The 23778-nt window shown below is 42.2% G+C and overlaps 1 protein-coding gene across 1 annotated transcript in view; it reads right to left on the bottom strand.

The window, feature by feature from the left end:
• Nucleotides 1-23778, bottom strand: part of ddx10 (DEAD (Asp-Glu-Ala-Asp) box polypeptide 10) — a 242134-nt gene that overhangs the window by 208636 nt on the left and 9720 nt on the right. The window contains exons 2-6 of the mRNA XM_078222065.1: nt 21609-21669; nt 11802-11932; nt 9403-9561; nt 6987-7107; nt 3972-4161 (exon numbers count right to left, since the gene is read on the bottom strand). Coding sequence (XP_078078191.1) covers nt 3972-4161; nt 6987-7107; nt 9403-9561; nt 11802-11932; nt 21609-21669 — 662 coding nt within the window. The remainder of the gene's footprint in view (nt 1-3971; nt 4162-6986; nt 7108-9402; nt 9562-11801; nt 11933-21608; nt 21670-23778) is intronic.

The raw sequence follows: 23778 nt of genomic DNA, 5'->3' as shown, positions 1-23778 counted from the left end.
AATCAGACTAAATAAATGTTGGAACACAGACCAATTAGAAAATCTTTATGTTTAAACAAGCCATTATCCACCCATGATGCTGTCAATGAACTACAGTGGCTGCCATCCAGTTGTCAGCTCATTGCCTATTGTCAAACCACACCAAAACTTGGGATAAACTTTTCATTTGTTCATATTGCTAAGGTTAATTTTCTAAAGTCAAAATGACAAGTGAGGAGCTAGGGACATCCAAGAAGAGGGCAAAAACCTACTATTTCCATCAAAATGGGAAAGTGAATTTCTTTTTAGAAATTTCAAAGACAAAAGCATTTGTCTCATTTGTCACTAGAGCATTTTGGAATGGTATCAAAAGACAATGCATACAAAATTTCAAGAAATTTTCCCTTTAAACAGCACCATTTGGACAAGGAAAATTGGGGAATTAGTGGGAATTTTGAAAACTCAATATTCACTCTTTTCGAAATCTGCAGCTAAAGGCAAGGTTAACAAAGAGGCGCCTTTTTGCATCAGCCATCTACTGGCAAAATGTAAGAAAACATTCACCGATAGCTTCAAGAAGACTATGATGGTTTCTGCTGACACCTTGTTTAAAGATTTTATAAATAAAGATAAACAAAACAAAGCATGACACTTGGCGCTTTAATAGTATTCATGATGTGGAGATGCCGGCGTTGGACTGGGGTAAGCACAGTAAGAAGTCTCACAACACCAGGTTAAAGTCCAACAGGTTTATTTGGTAGCAAATACCATAAGCTTTCGGAGCGCTGCCCCTTCGTCAGATGGAGTGAAAATCTGTTCTCCAACAGTGCACAGAGACACAAAATCAAGTTACAGAATACTAATTAGAATGCAAATCTCTACAGCCAGCCAGGTCTTAAAGATAAAGTGGGTGGAGGGAACATTAAACACAGGTTAAAGAGATGTGTATTGTCTCCAGACAGAACAGCTAGTAAGATTCTGCAAGATCAGGAGGCAAGCTGTGGGGGTTACTGATAATGTGACATAAATCCAACATCCCGGTTTAGGCCGTCCTCATGTGTGCGGAACTTGGCTATCAGTTTCTGCTCAGCGACTCTGCGCTGTCGTGTGTCGTGAAGGCCGCCTTGGAGAACGCTTACCTGAAGATCCAAGGCTGAATGCCCGTGACTGCTGAAGTGCTCCCCCACAGGAAGAGAACAGTCTTGCCTGGTGATTGTCAAGCGGTGTTCATTCATCCGTTGTCGGGAAATCCGTTGTTTGGGGAAACCATGCAGACGCTACGACAACAGATGAATGAACACCACTCGACAATCACCAGGCAAGACTGTTCTCTTCCTATTGGGGAGCACTTCAGCAGTCACAGGCATTCAGCCTTGGATCTTCAGGTAAGCGTTCTCCAAGGCGGCCTTCACGACACACGACAGCGCAGAGTCGCTGAGCAGAAACTGACAGCCAAGTTCCGCACACATGAGGACGGCCTAAACCGGGATGTTGGATTTATGTCACATTATCAGTAACCCCCACAGCTTGCCTCCTGATCTTGCAGAATCTTACTAGCTGTTCTGTCTGGAGACAATACACATCTCTTTAACCTGTGTTTAATGTTCCCTCCACCCACTTTATCTTTAAGACCTGGCTGGCTGTAGAGATTTGCATTCTAATTAATATTCTGTAACTTGATTTTGTGTCTCCGTGCACTGTTGGAGAACAGTTTTTCACTCCATCTGACGAAGGGGCAGCGCTCCGAAAGCTTATGGTATTTGCTACCAAATAAACCTGTTGGACTTTAACCTGGTGTTGTGAGACTTCTTACTGTGCTTTAATAGTAGCCAGAAGGACGAAAGTTTTGTCTGAGGACGTGTCTCAGCAAATACACCAAGACTCTTCAAGCTGACAATTGTTCTTACTGCAGTTTTATGAATTGGTAGACATGACAGATACAGCCCAGCTGACTGAATGGCAAGCAAACAAACACAGACTCAAGGGGAACATCCTGACTCTTTTGCCACACAGAGAGAACAAGAGGCAAGGATGTCTACGACTAATTCAGAAGGTATGTGACTGAAAAAAACATTCCAATCAAGAAACTGGGTCAATTATAACCAATGGTACATAAGAACATAAGAAATAGGAGCAGGAGTGGGCCATCTAGCCCCTCGAGCCTGCCCCGCCATTCAATAAGATCATGGCTGATCTGAAGTGGATCAGTTCCACTTACCCGCCTGATCCCTATAACCCCTAATTCCCTTACTGATCAGGAATCCATCTATCCGTGATTTAAACATGTTCAACGAGGTAGCCTCCACCACTTCAGTGGGCAGAGAATTCCAGAGATTCACCACCCTCTGAGAGAAGTTCCTCCTCAACTCTGTCCTAAACTGACCCCCCTTTATTTTGAGGCTGTGCTCTCTAGTTCTAGTTTCCTTTCTAAGTGGAAAGAATCTCTCCATCTCTACCCTATCCAGCCCCTTCATTATCTTATAGGTCTCTATAAGATCCCCCCTCAGCCTTCTAAATTCCAACGAATACAAACCCAATCTGCTCAGTCTCTCCTCATAATCAACACCCCTCATCTCTGGTATCAACCTGGTGAACCTTCTCTGCACTCCCTCCAAGGCCAATATATATTTCCGCAAATAAGGGGACCAATACCGCACACAGTATTCCAGCTGCGGCCTCACCAATGCCCTGTACAGATGCAGCAAGACATCTCTGCTTTTATTTTCTATCCCCCTTGCGATATAGGCCAACATCCCATTTGCCTTCTTGATCACCTGTTGCACCTGCAGACTGGGTTTTTGCGTCTCATGCACAAGGACCCCCAGGTCCCTCTGCACAGCAGCATGTTGTAATTTCTTTCCATTTAGATAATAATCCAATTTGCTATTATTTCTTCCAAAGTGAATAACCTCGCATTTGTTAACGTTATACTCCATCTGCCAGATCCTCGCCCACTCACTCAGCCTGCCCAAATCTCTCTGCAGACCTTCTACGGTGCACCATTAATGGTGCACCATTAATGCTGGGTCAATGCCGGCTTTGTTGCATTTTGCAGAAATGATCGTGAATTCCCCTCCTTTGTCAATTAGAGTTATCCACCAACAAATGCTAGCTGAACTGTGAACTGCGGGGGGGGAGGCAGAGACTTGTCATATGACCAGTGCAGTGAATGTGTTTAAGTTAAAACTGGGCCTGTAGTTCTCCCAATTAAAGAAGAAAATTACTGAGCACTTCCCAAATCTGGAGAAAAATCCAACAACAGGTCAAACAGAAAGGGCTCCATCCAAACAAATTCTGAGACCGCCTGAACAAATGGAAAAAAATCATTCAACAGATGATTTCAGGAGGTAGACAAGATGGAACAAATCATTACGTTTTTCTCAACTCCTTTTCTTCAAGTGGACATTGGAGAATTGATAGGAAAATTTCAGCAAGTGTTTGAACAAAGCAGTAGACTTGACATGGAAATAATCACCATGCAAAATGACAGAGCTAAAAGCTAGGTCAAGGGACAAAGATTTTTGGGGACTTGTAAACAGAGAGAAGAAACCTCTTCTCACATTGTGTGCGCTCAGAGTGAAGGCCTGCTTTGGTTCCACATAGCTCTGCGAGGTGGCTTTTTCCTAGGTGAAGATCATCAAGTTCAAGTATCACACTTCTCTCACAGATGCCCATTTGGTGGACTGTATGAGACTGACCATCTCAAACTACGGCCCAAAGTTCACAGCACTCACAGATAGCGTGCAGGTACAGGTGTCACACTAAGAATAGGTGGGGGTTTGAGTAAAGTTGAATTTTTAACAGTAGATCTTGTGCTGCATTTAGATTCTAAAAATGATCCTGTTTAAAATGGTTGCCTACAGGACATTCTGGATATAAGCAATAAACCAGACAAAAGCGATTACTATTTACAGACATCTTATAGGGAATAAAAGTCTGAGGACCTGCTGTTAGTTTACAATTTATTATCAAGCAAAATATGGACAACCTACCTGAATTTAGCATTTTCATGAACCCAAACATACTCTGGGTCTTTCAGACTCAAACGTGCCAAGTCCTTCACAGATTTCGTTTGGGTTGCTGAGAAAAGCAAAGTCTGGCGTTTCTTCGGGAGGTTTTCCACAATGGCATTCATTGTCTCAGCGAATCCCATGTCCAGAATTCTATCAGCTTCATCCAAGACTGTAATGAGAAAAAAAAGGGGCACATACTGATGAAGGGAAACGATTATATATAATCCAACCTGAGCACATTCACTGCTGAAACTTACACATTGCTACAATAAATCAAGAATAGGTACACCAAAACACATTCAAACACATACTAGTTATCTTCTAATTTTGTGCAGTGGAGCTCTGATAGAATCAACCAAACTTATTCCTTTAAGGAGCGTAGTAGTATTTTCCCAGAAAATTAAAAACAAGAGTATTCTATTGTATTCTAAGAATGATTTTGTTCCTGGGCAGCATGTTGCACTATAAATTGGATCTTCAATGCAATCTCCCTCATCAGCGATGCCAATCATCTGCCTGCACCTCTCCTGTACATCACTTGAGCTCCCGTCTCCCTTTTCAAGTTATTCCAACAGCCTACTAAGCTTACAGGTCTTCATCACAATCATCCCACTGCAACGTGTTTGGTAAGCAGGTCACTCATTCAATTCAATTCAGTGCTGGGTCACTCTGTGCTCTCAGTTAATATCTTCATACACACAACTTCTACTTCTACAATTACCTCAAGAACTAGCTCTCAATGCCATATAGCAATGTCAGTTAGAACTAACTTGTGCACACTATATGTCACAGTCCATAGCTGTCTTCCACTTGAGAACTTTGCATAGTCTGTTAAGATACTTGTAGGTAAAATGTGTCTTCAGCATCTTCATACGTCCTCTTCACCAGGCATTGAATATCCCAAGATACACAAACTCATGCACAACTTCTACCGGCATCTACCCGGCAATGTGGAAAATTGCCAGGTATGTCCTGTCCACAAATACAATCTTGCCAATCAGTTCCATCAGTCTACCCTTGGTCATCAGCAAAGTGATGGAAGGGGTCGTCAGCAGTACATTCAAGTGGCACTTACTCAGCAATAATCTCCTCACTGACGCTCAGTTTGGTTTGCACCAGGCCACTCTGCTCCTAACCGCATTAGTCTTGGTCCAAACATGAACAAAAGATCTGAACAAGAGGTGAGGTAAGAGTGACTGCCCTTGATATCAAGGCAACATTTGATTGATTGTGGCATCAAAGAACAGGCAAAACTGGAGTCAATGGGAATCAGGGAGGAAATTCACCACAGGTTGGAGTCATACTTGGCACAAAGGAAGATGGTTGTGGTTACTGGAGGTCAATCATCTCAGTCCCAGGACACCAGTGCAGGAGTTTCTCGGGGTCTTGGGCTCAATTACCTTCAGCTGCTTTATCAATTACCTTCCTTGTATCATTAGGTCAGAAGTGGGGATGTTCGTTCGTGATTGCACAATGCTCAGCAAAACTTGAAACTCCTCAGATACTGAAGCAGTCCACATCCAAATACAGCAAGACCTGGACAATATTCATACTTGGTCTGATAAATGGCAAGTAATATTCAAGTGCCAGGCAATGACCATCCCCAACAAGTGAGAATCCAACCATTTCCCCATGACATTACCATTGTTGAATCTCCATCGATCAACATTCTTGGGATTCCCATTGATCAGAAGTTGAACTGGACCAGCCATATAAATATTGTGGCTGCAACAGCCGGTTAGAGGCCAGGAATTCTATGATGAGTAGTAACTCGCCTCCTGCCTCCTCAAAGTCTGTCCACCATTAACAAGGCACAAATCAGGTGTGTGTTGGAATACTCTCCACTCACCTGAATGAATGCAGTTCCAACAGCATTCAAGAAGCTCAACACCATCCAGGACAAAGCAGCCCGCTTGATTAGCACACCCCACCCACCACCTTAAACATTCACTACCTCCTCCACCAATACACAATGGCAGCGGTGTGTACCATCTACAAGATACAATGCAGGAACACTCCGTTGACAGCAGCTTCCAAACCTACAACATCTACCACCTAGAAGGACAAGGTCAGCAGATGCATAGGGACACTACCACCTGTAAGTTCCCTTCAAAACCACTCACCTTACTGACTTGGAAATACATTGCTGTATCTTTACTGTCACTGGGTCAAAATCAAAGAACTCACTTCCTGTCAGCACTTTTGGTGTACCTACTCCACATGACATCGTTTAAGACTTACCTGGATAGTCACATGAGCAGCCTGGGAATGGAGGGATACAAACGATTGGTCTAGTTGGACCAAGAAGCGGCACAGGCTTGGAGGGCCGAAGGGCCTGTTTCCTGTGCTGTACTGTTCTTTGTTCTTTGTTCTTTGACTGCAGCAATTTAAAGAGGTGGCTTCCAACTGCCCTCTCTCAAATGGATAATAATATTTATTTAAAAGAGAAAAGACAAATTGAAGGGGAGTAACTGTCTTTCAAAGTAATTAGCCGTTTTATAAAGAAAAATGGTCATCAGAATTGTTTTTTTAGTTGCAACATGGAGACCTTCAATCAGATTTCCCTTACTACCTGACCATCTCAGTGTTTACGAACAGCGTGTGTCCCCATTATTCCAGAGACTCCATAGAAAACAACAACAGCCATAAACTCAAACCAAGCTGAGGGCCACTCCAAAGATGAATCTTCTTGGAAACCATCTCACTTGCCGGGTATGCTGCAGTCCCAGAATATGGTATTTCCCCAGAATCCTACAGAGCTGTTCTCAACTCGGGCTGTGGCTGTAATGCTGTTCTCTATGCGGTTTCTCTGGAACACACAGGGACGTCACTAAAGAGGTTTGGGAGGAAAATTGACCCAATTCAAGGATTTCCATGGGAATAACATTAGAGGTTATACAAAGCATCGGTGAAAACTCTACTAAGAACATGGTTGTTCTCCTGAACAGAAAAGTACGACCTGAGATACATTTCCCTTAAATCAAATGCACATACCAAGCATTTGCAGGTCAGAAGCATGGAAGTAGGTTGTCTCATCCATATGCTGCAGAAGACGACCGGGAGTACAGATGACAATATTGGTACGATTGATGCTCTCAGCCTCTATCGTCAGATCCTATTGTAAATAAGAAGACATCCCACATCACATTTAAATAATTATCAACATCAGGCAAAAGAAGCAGGTAAGAGAGAACAGATGCAAATCTAAAACATGGTCTAATTAAATTGTTCACAAAGGCCATCCCAGAAATGGCAGTACTACAGAATTCTGCAAATTCACCTGACCCAATATTATTATAGTTCTAAGAGACTATCAAAAATGGGTGTCAAATAGCATTTAAAAAAACATTCAAACCGGATGGGGAAAAAACTCTAGCACGTATACTTACCAATATAAAAGTTGAGCAAGAGGAAGAAAGGTGGAATGATGGAAGAAATGCAGGGAATCAGAGCAAAACATAGATACTAAAGTAGCAGAGTGTAATGGGACAAATAAAATATATGGTAAATAGAAATAAAGAAACTGCTCAGAGAAATATCAAAAATTTAAAGAACAAAGAAAATTACAGCACAGGAACAGGCCCTTCGGCCCTCCAAGCCTGCACTGATCATGCTGCCCAACTGAACTAAAACCCCCTACCCTTCTGGGGACCATATGCCTCCATTCCCATCCTATTCATGTATTGGTCAAGAAGCCTTTAAAAGTCACTATTGTATCTGCTTCCACGACCTCCAGGCACCCATCACCCTATATACTTCTATAAACATGTTCACCACAAGCAGGTGAAAAAGAATGAGGGCAAGGAAAGATCTCAACGGTGGCACAATATTAACTAAGGGATGAACAAGCACATTTTCTGTGTCCATAAGACAGTCTCCCAAGCACAAAAGTAGAATATTCCAGGAAGAGAGGGAGAGCCAAAGCAAGTAGAAGAAATGGAAATTTCAGATATGGTGGTCACTGACTGGCTGAGAAAGTTAAAGGAAAGGACTACCTCATAACTCTCAACAAAGAGAGTTCCACTGAGAATGAAGAATGAACCATCTGTGGTTAATGAAAGAAGTTAAGGACGACATCAAATTGAAAGAAAACCTGTATAATGCCATGAAGGTTAATGACAGCCCAAAGGATTCAGGGAGTTTTTAGAAACCAAAAAATAAAGAGGGAGAATTTAGAATTCAAGGGTAAACCAGTAAGAAACATAAAAACGGAAAGTAAGAACTTGCATACAAGAAGGGAAGCTGAAGTAAAGTTTAAATTATGAGACGGGGAACTAATAATGGGAAACAAGGAAATCAAAGAGGCTTTGAACAAGTATTTTGTATCTGTCTTCGCAGTAGAAGACACAAAAAGTATCCTAAGAACATTTGAAAAGTATGGGGCTAAAGTGAGGGAGGAACTGAGAACAGTCACTGTCACTAAAGAAAAAGTATCTGGAAAACTACTGAGATTAATGGTGGGGACCATGAGAGAGAAACAGCAACAACTAAAAAAAAAAGTTTACAAAATTGTAAAAATGCTATTTTTAAAATCTCCAACAACAATTTATAACTAAGGAAATAACAGTTCATTTCCGGAATCGGAGAAATTCATTGGCAGCAATTAACACTGATTACATAATTAAAAGAGTACCTAAATTTAAAGTGACAATATTTAACTTTCTGTAGAGTTTAATTCATATCGAACAGGCAAATACCACATCTTTTCACCATTCTACGTATTTCAATGATTTAGAATTTAAACACAAATCAGCCTGAAGTTGTACCATTTACACATAAGTAACAGCAAGTGCCGTTATTCTCACTCTTTTGAGAGCAAAATCAGGATCAATATATCCAACAGCAATTAGATGGCAATTTTAAGACAAAGTATTTGTAAACCTAAGATTTTCCTTTCTATTAACAAATATTTTCAATCTTACCAAATAGATTTGACACCTATAAACTGAATTATTATAGAATTAGAATTATAGAAACCCTACACTGCATTACAGGCCATTCAGCCCATCAAGTCTGCCCCAACTCTCTGACTGATTATCTTACCCAGGCCCCCTGCCCCACTCTTTCCCCCTAACCCCATACATTTCCCATGGCTAATCCAACTAACCTACACATCTTGGGACACTAATGGGCAACTTACCATAGCCAACTCACCTAACCTGCAAATCTTTGGACTGGCAATTCAGCATCAAATTCAGTAACCTCCACTGAGGTAATACTTAACATCTGTAGTAATAATTCTGGACTACACTAAGCACCATACAGTTCTCTGGCAACACAGCTCAAACATGCTCAGATGCCCACAATATAGATTCACCAAATGTTCTTTTAAAAATACTTTATCTTTTGTGTGGCTTTAAACTTTAATCAATAAGGAAAATAGGTCTGTAACTACGTTTTAAATGCTTACCTTTCCTCCTATTACAAGTCCAGCTGAAAATTCATGATTTTTCCCCACTTTACGCAGAACCTCAAAGGTCTGATAAGCCAGTTCTCTTGTAGGAGATATGATTAGAACGCCCAGTCCATCTACCGCTGTCCACTGCTGCCGAAAGAGACATTCCAATACCTACAGTGTGGGAGGCATATTGTTATCAGCATAAGCTTGGCAGCTCATTCAAATTTAGCTTTCAGCTGTTTTATGGTCAACTCTCCTCCGAACAATCAACATTACCATGGTCCAAATGCTGTACGTGCATCTGGGTTTGCCATTTGTGTCATTTCTTGAAAGTCAGCAGTAAAATGCTATTGGAAATTATTTGTTGGCTGTACAACTGATACATGTAGCAAATATGATGTAGTCTAAATATGCAGATTCGCACTACTTAACAAAACATAATGCATACCTAACCAGAATGTTTTAACATTTAAAATAGTGTACTTGTTCAATAGATTACATAACAGTCCAATAATCAATATAATCATGCCACAGAACTACTCGCCAATTCCTGAACAAATATCATAATAGACTGGAATCCTATATAAATTACACCAATTAATTACTGGGCGAGTGCAACCCCAGTACTTGGTTAGCAACTTCTATTACAAGCAGCAAGTCTACAAATTCACAGGAGCTGTCAGAGGATGTTGTGTCGGGCTGCACCATATCCCCAGCCCTCATTAACAAGGCTGCGTTCATTGAATGGCAATAGGCCCAGATCAATCACCCTTTCACTCAGATTTCCAGAAATGAGTGAGGCAGGGGAGTGAGGGAAACAAAAAAATTCAATTTTCTGTACCATGTTAGAAGGTTTTATAACATAATATTAGATAAATAATGCCCAAATCTTTCAGCCACCTGTGAAGTAATAGCTGATCTCAAAGAAAGCTGCCACAAAGATCTAGCAATTTCTGCAGCATGGTTTTCCCTTTTCACAATGACAGTTTAAATCTGGCAGCAAGCCTAGGCAGCACTGTGGCACAGTGGTTAGCACTGCTTCCTCACAGCGCCAGGGACCTGGGCCTTGGGTGACTGTGTCAAGTTTGCACATTCCCACTATGTCTGTGTGGGTTTCCTCCGGATGCTCCAGTTTCCTCCCACAGTCCGAAGATGTGCAGGTTAGGTGGATTTTCCATGCTAAATTGCCCCTTAGCCTCCCAAGATGTGTAGGTTAGATGGATTAGCCATGGGAAATATGTGGGGTTACAGGGGATAGGGCGGGGAAGAGGGCCTGGGTAAAATACTCTGTCAGAGAGCTGGTGCAAATTTGATGGGCCGAATGGCCTCTTCTGCATTGTAGGGATTCTATAAATCTCTTGGCGAATCTGATGGTAAGCAAAAGGGATCTTTTGGTATGGAGCAGCAGTGAAAATTGGTAAGCAGCCAATCACAGTGAAATATTCACACGCCAAATCAGGAAATTAAAAACACTTAATGAGCGGGATTTTATAGCCCAGCTCGTCCTGAAACCGTAAAACCCCGCCCGAGGTCAACAGACCTTTCCACGGTCCGCCTTGTCCGCCCCAATTCCCACGGTTAGCAGGACGGTAAAATAAAATTCAATTTTACAATTCATAGATAGCGAAATAAAATTATTTTAGCTTCTACCCTAATCCAAAGATAAATTATAAAATAAACATTTTAAAAGTGCAATTATTCAATGTGAAGAAGTTAAAACATTCTACAAATATAAAATTAGGTTAAGTAGTATGCCATTAAAAATCTATTTATGTCTCATTCTACAAGCTGTAACTTTTTCAAATGTTTTTTTTAAACAGGGGGATTAACAGCGCAAGAGTTGAAGTTCTTGAGACTGTCCCACTGATTGCATTCTGGGAATCTCAACAGCACACCCTCTGGAAAACAGAATTATTAACAGCAGCTTCAGGAGTTCCGCATTATTCTGCGGACTCCAGAAGAGCTTTTTCAGTTTCAGCAGAATAATTATGATGGACTCTGACAGCTTCAGCGTCATTGCCACCGCTAACTCCTTGTCTACACATAAGATTAGTCAATGTCCTGAGGCAAAGCACGTAGGGAGTCAAGACCAAGCATTGTGCGGTTAGAGACCGGGGGATAATTGGAACAGAGCACGCAAATAGACTATCACTCCCTTGTTCAAAAAAAACACTGCATCATTTTGATTTCAATAGATTCTTATATCCACAATTACAATATAAAGTGCATATTTAAACTTGTCAGATTGTAATTACAACATCTCATCAAAAGTGCACGCAGATACAAGATTTCTTGAATTCTATTACCAAAAAAACTAGTTTAGTATTTCATAAACTTCACGCATTTGGTCTTGACCTAATGTCTACCAAATCAGTTATTCATCAATAGAAAAGGTCCTCCTAGTTACTTACAGGAATAAGGAATGCCAACGTCTTCCCAGATCCAGTCTTTGCTGCACCAAGAATATCTTTGCCTTGTAAGGCTAAACTAATTGTCTGCTTCTGTATTTCGGTGGGCATACGATATTGAGCTTCCATCAAGCCTATAAAAGATAATGCAGCCTTTTACAAATTTCCAGAACAGATTGTGCAAACTCTGCTGTTTAATTCAAGCACAGGTTATACGGTCAAAAGCTTTATTCTTCTCTACAACTCGAGGCGATCAAAAACACTATACTGAACAGGGGAAATATATTAACAAAACACAGGTATCCTGTAATAGGAAGAATCATGTAACTTCATGAGATAGAGAATCTGGTGAACTGGTGCAGCAACAATATCTCTCCCTCAATGTCAACAAAACAAAAGGAGATTGTCATCGACGTCAGGAAGCGTAAAGGAGAACATGCCCCTGTCTACATCATGGGGACGAAGTAGAAAGGGTCGGGAGCTTCAGGTTTTTAGGTGTCCAGATCACCAACAAACTGCCCTGGTCCCCCCATGCCGACACTATAGTTAAGAAAGCTCACCAATACCTCTACTTTCTCAGAAGACTAAGGAAATTTGGCATGTCAGCTATGACTCTCACCAACTTTTACAGATGCACCATAGAAAGCATTCTTTCTGGTTGTATCACAGCTTGGTATGGCTCCTGCTCTGACCAAGACCACAAGGAAATACAAAAAGTCGTGAATGTAGCCCAACTCATCACGCAAACCAGCCTCCCATCCATTGACTCTGTCTACACTTCCCGCTGCCTCGGCAAAGCAGCCAGCATAATTAAGGACCCCACGCACCCTGGACATTCCACCTTCTTCCTTCGGGAAAAAGATACAAAAGTCGGAGGTCACGTACCAAACGACTCAAGAACAGCTTCTTCCCTGCTGCTGTCAGACATTTGAATGGACTTACCTTGTATTACGTTGATCTTTCTCTACACCCTAGCTATGACTGTAACACTACATTGCGCACTCTCTTGTTTCCTTCTCTATGAACGGTATGTTTTGTCTGTATAGCGTGCAAGAAACAATACTTTTCACTGTATGTTAATACACGTGACAATAATAAATCAAATCAAAATCAAATCTTGACACTCGTATTTCAGTATTTCCCAGGAGCCATAACCCACCTAAGGTGCGATGCATGTTACAGCGGTCCACGAGCCTGAAGTAAATTATTAGAAATGAATACCTATTCTCAAACCCAAATAGATTCTGCACCAGAAAAAGGTCAACTTAAATATGGACCTATCACAACCACTTGAAAAATACAAATATAGTATGAATATACTACATCTATGTCCGGGTTGGAGGGGTGGTGACATCTCTTTCCAATTTTGTGTTGTCATTCCAGTGACACACAACATTCCAATACCTGGAGCATCACAAAAAATGCAAAAGCACAATTAGAACATAACTGATAAGTATTCTACCTTATGAAATGGCGCCTACAATGAGGGTTAGATGGAAGCAACATGGTTTCAAAATAGAATTACAACTACTCGTTTCTGCAATCATCACTGACTGACATAATTGCAGATTCAGATAGGTACAACAGTAAAATCAAATAATTTTCAGCTTATTTCTGAGTGACAAGTTACAGTAACTTTCCCTTTTCTAAGCTACTTAAAAATATTTTTGTAAACCAAAAACTAAATACTGAATTCAAATCCCCAAAGCAGGTGGAACAGTGGTTCACAAACATGTTTGGTTGAAAGACCTGTTCTGAAATGTATCAGCAATCACAGATACTCAATCTAATTATTATATAATACTCACATTTAATAAAGCTTTCAAGAAAATGGGTAAATTACTTAGACATGTAATTTGAAGTGATGAGACAGACCAGACAAACCAAAGATAAATGATAAGTATGATCCTACTAATATTATATGGATACCAACTTAACTGCCTTAAATGTGATTAAAGACTGCCCATTAACAACATACACATGTAAGAACATAAATAGGAGCAGGGGTAGACCATACGACCTGCTCAGCTATTCAATACGATCATGGCTGATCATCAAGCTCAGCTCTACTTTCCCGCCTCCTCCCCATAGCCCATGATTCCCTGAGACACCAAATCCAAATTCCAAAGATTCACAACCCTTAAAGTGAAGAAATGTCTCCTCATTTCAGTCCTAAATGATCAGCCCCTTATACTGACACTATGCCCCATGTTCTTAAAGTTTTAAAGTTTATTTATTAGTGTCACAAGTAAGCTTACATTAACACTGCAATGAAGTTACTGTGGAAATCTCTTAGTCGCCACGCTCCGGCGCCTGTTCGGGTAGACTAACAGAGAATTTAGCATGGACAATGCACCTAACCAAAACGTTTTTCGGACAGTGCGAGGAAACCGAAACCCATACAGACAGAGGGAGAACGTACAAACTCCACACAGACAGTGACCTGAGGCTGGAATTGAAACCGGGCCCCCAGCGCTGTGAGGCAGCAGTGCTAACCACCGTGCCACCGTACTGCCTAGATCCCCAGCCAGGGGAAACAATCTCTCAATATTAATATCCTTCAGAATCTTATATGTTTCATTCTTCTAAACTCTGGAGAGTATAGACCAAATTTATTTAGCTTCTCAGGAACCAATCCCAGTGTACCTGTGCTGTACTAAACAGTGCCAAAACATAGAATTATTTAGAATATGCAGCACAAAAACAGGTTTATTCAGTGCAACTGGTCCCTATTGGTATTAATGCTGTACACGAGCCTCCTTTGACCCCAAACCTTCTATCCCTTTCTTCCTCATGCTTATCTAACTCTCTTTTAAATACATCTATGCCATTTGCCTCAGCTAGCTGTGATAATGAGTTCTATATCCAACCACACTCTGGATTAAAGTATCACCTGAAGTCTTTATTGGATTTGCTAACAGTTCGAGCATCACTGAACTTGGCAAGAAGACACAAGGACCTAGATTAGCCAACACGATTTGTACAATGCATGGTCAAATTATCTTGTGAGACTGAATCTCACAATGTGACACAATCCCTTTCTCCTCGTCCCTCTAGCTAAGATGACTATAACAAAGAACAAAGAACAATACAGCACAGGAACAGGCCCTTCGGCCCTCGAAGCCCATGCCGCTCCCTGGTCCAAACTAGACCATTCTTTTGTATCCCTCCATTCCCACTCCGTTCATGTGACTATCGAGATAAGTCTTAAACGTTCCCAGTGTGTCCGCCTCCACCACCTTGCCTGGCAGCGCATTCCAGGCCCCCACCACCCTCTGTGTAAAATATGTCCTTCTGATATCTGTGTTAAACTTCCCCCCCTTCACCTTGAACCTATGACCCCTCGTGAACGTCACCACCGACCTGGGGAAAAGCTTCCCACCATTCACCCTATCTATGCCTTTCATAATTTTATACACCTCTATTAAGTCTCCCCTCCCCAGGGAGAACAACCCCAGTTGACCCAATCTCTCCTCATAACTAAGCCCCTCCATACCAGGCAACATCCTGGTAAACCTCCTCTGTACTCTCTCCAAAGCCTCCACGTCCTTCTGGTAGTGTGGCGACCAGAACTGGACGCAGTATTCCAAATGCGCCGAACCAACGTTCTATACATTTGCAACATCAGACCCCAACTTTTATACTCTATGCCCCGTCCTATAAAGGCAAGCATGCCATATGCCTTCTTCACCACCTTCTCCACCTGTGACGTCACCTTCAAGGATCTGTGGACTTGCACACCCAGGTCCCTCTGCGTCTCTACACCCTTTATGGTTCTGCCATTTATCGTATAGCTCCTCCCTACATTATTTCTACCAAAATGCATCACTTCGCATTTATCAGGATTGAACTCCATCTGCCATTTCTTTGCCCAAATTTCCAGCCTATCTATATCCTTCTGTAGCTTCTGACAATGCTCCTCACTATCTGCAAGTCCTGCCAATTTTGTGTCGTCCGCAAACTTACTGATCACCCCAGTTACACCTACTTCCAGATCGTTTATATAAATCACAAACAGCAGAGGTCCCTGCGGAACACCACTAGTTACAGGCCTCCAGCCGGAAAAAGACCCTTCCACTACCACCCTCTGTCTTCTATGACCAAGCCAGTTCTCCACCCATCTAGCCACCTCCCCCTTTATCCCATGGGATCCAACCTTTTTCACCAGCCTACCATGAGGGACTTTGTCAAACGCTTTGCTAAAGTCCATATAGACGACATCCACGGCCCTTCCCTCGTCAACCATTCTGGTCACTTCTTCAAAAAACTCCACCAGGTTAATGAGGCATGACCTCCCTCTCACAAAACCATGCTGGCTATCGTTAATGAGTTTATTCCTTTCTAAATGCGCATCTATCTCTAAGAATCTTCTCCAACAACGTCCCCACCACGGACGTCAAGCTCACTGGCCTATAAGTATCCGGGTTATCCTTCCTACCCTTCTTAAATAACGGGACCACATTAGCTATCCTCCAATCCTCTGGGACCTCACCTGCGTCCAGTGACGAGACAAAGATTTGCGTCAGAGGCCCAGCGATTTCATCTCTCGTCTCCCTGAGCAGCCTTGGATAGATTCCATCAGGCCCTGGGGATTTGTCAGTCTTTATATTCTCTAACAAACCTAACACTTCCTCCCTTGTAATGGAGATTTTTTCCAATGGTTCAACACTCCCCTCCGAGACACTCCCAGTCAACACATCCCTCTCCTTTCTGAATACCGACGCAAAATATTCATTTAGGATCTCCCCTACTTCTTTGGGCTCCAAGCATAATTCCCCACTTTTGTCCCTGAGGGGTCCGATTTTTTCCCTGACAACCCTTTTGTTCCTAACGTACGAATAAAATGCCTTGGGATTCTCCTTAATCCTGTCTGCCAAGGACATTTCGTGACCCCTTTTTGCCCTTCTAATTCCCCGTTTGAGTTCTTTCCTACTTTCTTTGTACTCCTCCAGAGCTCCCTCCGTTTTTAGCTGCCTGGACCTAACATACGCCTCTCTTTTCTTTTTGACCAGTCCCTCAATTTCCCTGGTTATCCACGGTTCTCGAATCCTACCCTTCCTATCCTTTTTTTTTAACAGGCACATGCCTGTCCTGTAGCCCTAACAACTCTTCCTTAAAAGACTCCCACATCCCAGATGTGGATTTACCCTCAAACTGCCTCTCCCAATCAAGAGCTGCCAATTTCTGCCTAATCCCACTGAAGTTAGCCTTCCCCCAATCCAAAACCTTACCCTTGGGACACCACTCATCCTTTTCCATCACTATCCTAAAGCTAACAGAATTGTGGTCACTATTTGCCACATGTTCCCCTACCGAAACTTTGAAGACCTGACCGGGCTCATTCCCCAGTACTAGGTCCAGTATAGCCCCCTCTCTAGTCGGGCTATCTACATATTGTTCCAAAGAACCCTCCTGTACGCATTTTACAAATTCCTCCCCATTCAGAGTCCCAGCATATACAGCCAAGGGACAAGTGGATTCAGGTCTTTGTTCCTGAAAGTTACAAGAAGGTATGTCAGATTACTCCTACAACACCTCTTGTACTATGCAAACATTACACTCTTGTTTACATAGATTTTTTTTGTTAGCCAAGGATATTAAAGGATATTGGACAAAGGCAAATATTCAGAGTTAGGCCAGAGATCAGCCATGATCTCACTGATTGGTAGAACAGACACATGGGCTAAATGGCTTTATTGCTGATATTACATTAATAGAAAAAGAGTCTTCAATTACACAGAACTCCTATCTTCTAATCTGATAGGCTATGTTATTCCCCCACAGATCGCTAGTAAGCCAAAAGGAGTTCTCACCAATTCTTAAAAGCAATAAGCCTCACATCTGTGGTGGGTAAATTGTTGGAAGGTATTTTGAGAGACAGGATCTACAGGCATTTAGAGATGCAAGGACTGATTAGGGACAGTCAGCATGGCTTTGTGAGTGGAAAATCATGTCTCACAAATTTAATTGAGTTTTTTGAAGGGGTAACCAAAAAGGTAGATGAGGGCAGTGCAGTTGATGTTGTCTACATGGACTTTAGCAAGCCTTTGACAAGGTACCGCATGGTAGGTTGTTGCATAAAGTTAAATCTCACGGGATCCAGGGTGAAGTATCTAAATGGATACAAAATTGGCTTCTTGACAGAATAAGAAGTTTAACAACACCAGGTTAAAGTCCAACAGGTTTATTTGGTAGCAAAAGCCACACAAGCTTTCGAAGCTCTAAGCCCCTTCTTCAGGTGAGTGGGAATTCTGTTCACAAACAGAGCTTATAAAGACACAGACTCAATTTACATGAATAATGGTTGGAATGCGAATACTTACAACTAATCAAGTCTTTAAGAAACAAAACAATGGGAGTGGAGAGAGCATCAAGACAGGCTAAAAAGATGTGTATTGTCTCCAGACAAGACAGCCAGTGAAACTCTGCAGGTCCACGCAACTGTGGGAGTTACAAATACTGTGACATGAACCCAATATCCCGGTTGAGGCCGTCCTCGTGTGTGCGGAACTTGGCTATCAGTTTCTGCTGAGCGACTCTGCGCTGTCGTGTCGCGAAGGCCGCCTTGGAGAACGCTTACCCGAATATCAGAGGCCGAATGCCCGTGACCGCTGAAGTGCTCCCCAACAGGAAGAGAACTGTCTTGCCTGGTGATTGTCGAGCGGTGTTCATTCATCCGTTGTCGCAGCGTCTGCATAGTTTCCCCAATGTACCATGCCTCGGGACATCCTTTCTTGCAGCGTATCAGGTAGACAACGTTGGCCGAGTTGCAAGAGTATGTACCGTGTACCTGGTGGATGGTGTTCTCACGTGAGATGATGGCATCTGTGTCGATGATCCGGCACGTCTTGCAGAGGTTGCTGTGGCAGGGTTGTGTGGTGTCTTGGTCACTGTTCTCCTGAAGGCTGGGTAGTTTGCTGCGGACAATGGTCTGTTTGAGGTTGTGCGGTTGTTTGAAGGCAAGAAGTGGGGGTGTGGGGATGGCCTTGGCGAGATGTTCGTCTTCATCAATGACATGTTGAAGGCTCCGGAGGAGATGCCGTAGCTTCTCCGCTCCGGGGAAGTACTGGACAACGAAGGGTACTCTGTCCACTGTGTCCCGTGTTTGTCTTCTGAGGAGGTCGGTGCGGTTTTTCGCTGTGGCGCGTTGGAACTGTTGATCAATGAGTCTAGCGCCATATCCTGTTCTTATGAGTCGCTGAGCAGAAACTGATAGCCAAGTTCCGCACACACGAGGACGGCCTCAACCGGGATATTGGGTTCATGTCACACTATTTGTAACTCCCACAGTTGCGTGGACCTGCAGAGTTTCACTGGCTGTCTTGTCTGGAGACAATACACATCTTTTTAGCCTGTCTTGATGCTCTCTCCACTCCCATTGTTTTGTTTCTTAAAGACTTGATTAGTTGTAAGTATTTGCATTCCAACCATTATTCATGTAAATTGAGTCTGTGTCTTTATAAGCTCTGTTTGTGAACAGAACTCCCACTCACCTGAAGAAGGGGCTTAGAGCTTCGAAAGCTTGTGTGGCTTTTGCTACCAAATAAACCTGTTGGACTTTAACCTGGTGTTGTTAAACTTCTTACTGTGTTTACCCCAGTCCAACGCCGGCATCTCCACATCATTCTTGACAGAAGCCAGAGGGTGGTTGTAGAGAGTTGTTTTTCAAACTGGAGGTCTGTGACCAGCGGTGTGCCTCAGGGATCAGTGCTGGGCCCACTGTTATTTGTCATTTATATTAATGATTTGGATGAGAATATAGGGGGCATGGTTAGTAAGTTTGCAGATGACACCAAGATTGGTGGCATAGTGGACAGTGAAGAAAGTTATCTCCAATTGCAACGGGATCTTGATCAATTGGGCCAGTGGGCTGACAAATGGCAGATGGAGTTTAATTTAGACAAATGCGAGGTGATGCATTTTGGTAGATTGAACCAGGGCAGGACTTACTCAGTTAATGGTAGGGCATTGGGGAGAGTTACAGCACAAAGAGATCTAGGGGTACATGTTCATAGCTCCTTGAAAATGGAGTGACAGGTGGACAGAGTGGTGAAGAAGGCATTCAGCATGCTTGGTTTCATCGGTCAGAACACTGAATACAGGACATCTTGTTGAAGTTGTACAAGACATTGGTACGGCCACACTTGGAATACTGTGTGCAATTCTGGTCACCCTATTATAGAAAGGATATTATTCAACTAGAAAGAGTGCAGAAAAGATTTACTAGGATACTACCGAGACTTGATGGATTGAGTTATAAGGAGAGGCTGAATAGACTGGGACTTTTTTTTCTGGAGCGTAGGAAGCTGAGGGGTGACCTTATAGAGGTCTATAAAATGAGAGGCATAGACAAGGTAGATAGTCAATATCTTTTCTCAAAGGTAGGGGAGTCTAAAACTAGAGGGCATAGGTTTAAGATGAGAGGGGAGAGATACAAGTGTCCAGAGGGGCACGTTTTTCACATAGAGGGTGGTGAGTGTCTGGAACAAGCTGCCAGAGGTAGTAGTGGAGGCGGGTACAATTTTATCTTTTAAAAAGCATTTAGATAGTTACGTGGGTACGATGGGTATAGAGGCATATGGGCCAAATGCGGGCAATTAGGATTAGCTTAGGGGTATTTTAAAAAAAGGACGGCATGGACAAGCTGGTCCGAAGGGCCTGTTTCCATGCTATAAACCTCAATGACTCTGTACCGAGTCAGAGCAGAACATTAAGTTCAGAAGGGAAATGCTTCCAGGAAACCCATCTGCACGAAGCAACATGCATAATCAACAGAGAAAAGTGCATGCCTCAGATATTCCCACCTGACAATTCCATGGCAAATAGACCAAATGGATAAATAAGGCTTTTAAAATTATATTAAAAAGACCTGAATTTATGCAATGCCTTTCGCAAGCAATGGATGCCCCAAATTGCTTTATTGTCTTCTATTTAATGTAAACGCCAATCACATGATGAGCACTGATGAACCAATAATGTAGGTTCTTATTTGAAGAATGGATAGGATTATACACAATTGGAGCTAACCGAGAGACCAAGTGTGGCACATCTGACTCCTACACCTGCTGCTTATAGATTGAATACAAGTCATAGGACGAATACATCACATCCTTTAGAGGTGGTAATGATTGACAGCACTTGAAGATAAATGCCCATAAAGGTACATGCACCTCACATCACAACACACTTTACAGCCAACATACTTTGGAAATGTAACCATTGTAATGTGGGAAAAACGGCAGCCAATTTGTGCACAGCAGGTTCTCAAACATCAATGTGACAATGAGCAAATTAGCTGTTTTTGCAATGTTAGTTCAGGGATAACTATTGACCTTCATGGGAGAGTCTAGGACCAGAAGGCAGAGTCTCAGGATGAAAGGGCGCTAATTTAAAATTGAGATAAGGAAGAATTTCATCTCTGAGTTGAATGTCTTTGGAACTCCTTGCCACAGAGTTGTGGGGGCAGAGTCCGTATGCATATTTAAGGCCGAGATAGATTTTTGATCGGTAAGGGAATCAAGGGTTTTGGGGAAAGGGTAGGAAAGTGGACGTGAGGAATGTCAGATCAGCCACGATCCTATTGAATGGTGAAGCAGGTTCAAGGGGTCGAATGGGCTACTCCTGTTCCCAATTCTTATGGTCTTGTAGGACACCAGGGATAATTCCTCTGTTTTGCTTTGTAAAGGTACAGCCACAAGAGGGGCAAACAAGATCTTAATTTAAGGTATCATCTGAAAAATGGATGGATAAAGGAAGGAAAATGTATGGAAATTACAAAGGAAGCATTGAGAAAGGTAGACTAGCACTTACCTTTCACAGTTTTTTTAGACAATGGCAAATCTGAAAATCTCATCAACTCCTTGGGATTTATCTGAAAATAAAAAGCAACAGATTTGAGCACAGTGACATTTATATCCCTTCCCTACTCTTTCTGCTTGTTACAACTACAAGTAGTCCTCGACATTAAGACATTCGAGTTATGACAAACGGCATTCACAACCTTTATAAATTGAGACCTCATTTTGATTTAAAGCATTGGTTTTCACTTTACGACACCACACCAGCACATTCATTAGTGCACGCTCTCATACTCTGCCACCCATCTATATAACTGGACAAGTCAAACCATCTTTATTAGGTTGGAAACAAGCATTTTATTCTGTTCAAGTTTTTTAGCACAATCATCATGATTTCAAAGCATTTATGTATGTTGTATTTAATATGCGCTCAGACTCGCAGAAGTTCGAGGCCAGTGACAGTGATCAAATGGTTTCACTACATCCCACATTCTAAGTTAGGAACTTGTACTAAGATGTGCAGACAACAAAAGTTGCCTCAACGACTTGACAGGGCAAGAGTTGAGAGCATTTTACACCGCCAGGTGCCTCACGAGTGATTTCCGGCTTTGGTTCAGGAACCAATCCCCCATTTATGCCATTGTTCTGTGGGAAAATCAGTTCCAACCTACAGTGTTTTGACTTATAATATGGTTTGCAGGAAGTAATTGTAAGGATTTATTAATATCTATCTTGTATTTATGATCTCTAGTTTTGGATATATTTTGGAAATATATTCTCCATGTCTCCCCAGTCAAACCCTTTCATAACATTAAAGACCTCTTTCAATCAGGGTGTCCAACACTCAACTGTTGAATATAATTCAAGCCACATAATAGAATCATCCAGGCAGGGTAAAATCAGGGGATACTGCCTTTTTTTAAAAAGATATTTTTAAATAGTCACGCACTTTTTTACAAAAGCAGCACAGACCAAAGAAAAATGCAAATAAATGATGACCAATAAGACAGGGGATATGGCAGAAAGGAAATCAGTACATAAACTATCTTTACAATTCTGCCTCACCTCATCATTTTCCACGTGCAATAAATATCAACAAATCTTGACCTCAATTTGAAGCAAACAAATGTCAAAATCCTTGTCACATTCAGGTTCATAAAAAGATGATTGCTCAAATACTGAAAACATCTGATACCCTGTTGCTCATTTTCAAAAAGCTAGTTCCTAAATAATTTTACAAAGGAGTTCAACAGACACTTGAGGTCAAGGGGCTTAGAGAGTTATGTACATAAAGCCAGGTTGTGCGACAAAGCACAATTACTCTTCCAGACAGCCAGGGCAGGCATTACAGATTGAATCACCTCCCTAGCTGCTAGAATTGTTTATGATTCTCTAAAATCTACAAAGGTTACACACAGATACAGTCTAATGTAGATAGATGCAAGGTTATCCACTTTGGTAGCAAAAACAGGAAGGCAGATTATCTGAATGGTTATAAATTGAGAGAGGGGAATGTGTAACGAGACCTGGGTGTCCTTGTACACCAGTCGCTGTAGGGAAGCATGCAGGTGCAGCAGGCTGTAAAGAAGACAAGTGGTGTGTTGGCCTTCATGGCAAGAGGATTCGAGTACAGGAGCAGGGATGTCTTGCTACAATTATGCAGGGCCTTGTGAGGTCACACCTGGAATATTATGTAGAGTTTTGGCCTCCTTATCTGAGGAAGGATGTTCTCGCTATAGAAGGAGTGCAGTGAAGGTTTACCACACTGATTCCTGGGATGGCAGGACTGATGTATGAGGAGAGATTTGAGTCAGTTAGGATTATATTTGCTGGAGTTCAGAAGAATGAGGGGGGGGGATCTCTTAGACAGCTATAAAAATTCCAACAGGACTAGTAAGGGTAGATGCAGGAAGGATGTTCCCGACGGTGGGGGAGTCCAGGACCTGGGGTCACAGTCTGAGGATAAGGGGTAAACCATTTAAGCCTGAGGTTAGGAGAAATTTCTTCACCCAAAGTGTGTTAAGCCTATGGAATTCATTACCACAGAAAGTAGTTGAGGCCAAAACATTGTATGTTTTCAAGAAGGAGTTAGATAAAGCTCTTAGGGCCAAAGGAAAGCGGGAACAGGTTATTGAGTTGGATGATCAACCATGATCATAATGAATGGCAGAACAGACTCTTAA

This window comes from Mustelus asterias, chromosome 10 (assembly GCF_964213995.1).
Source record: "Mustelus asterias chromosome 10, sMusAst1.hap1.1, whole genome shotgun sequence".
Classification (NCBI taxonomy): domain Eukaryota; kingdom Metazoa; phylum Chordata; class Chondrichthyes; order Carcharhiniformes; family Triakidae; genus Mustelus; species Mustelus asterias.
Note: the sequence above shows the minus strand (reverse complement) of the source record. Positions and strands in the feature narration are given on the sequence as shown.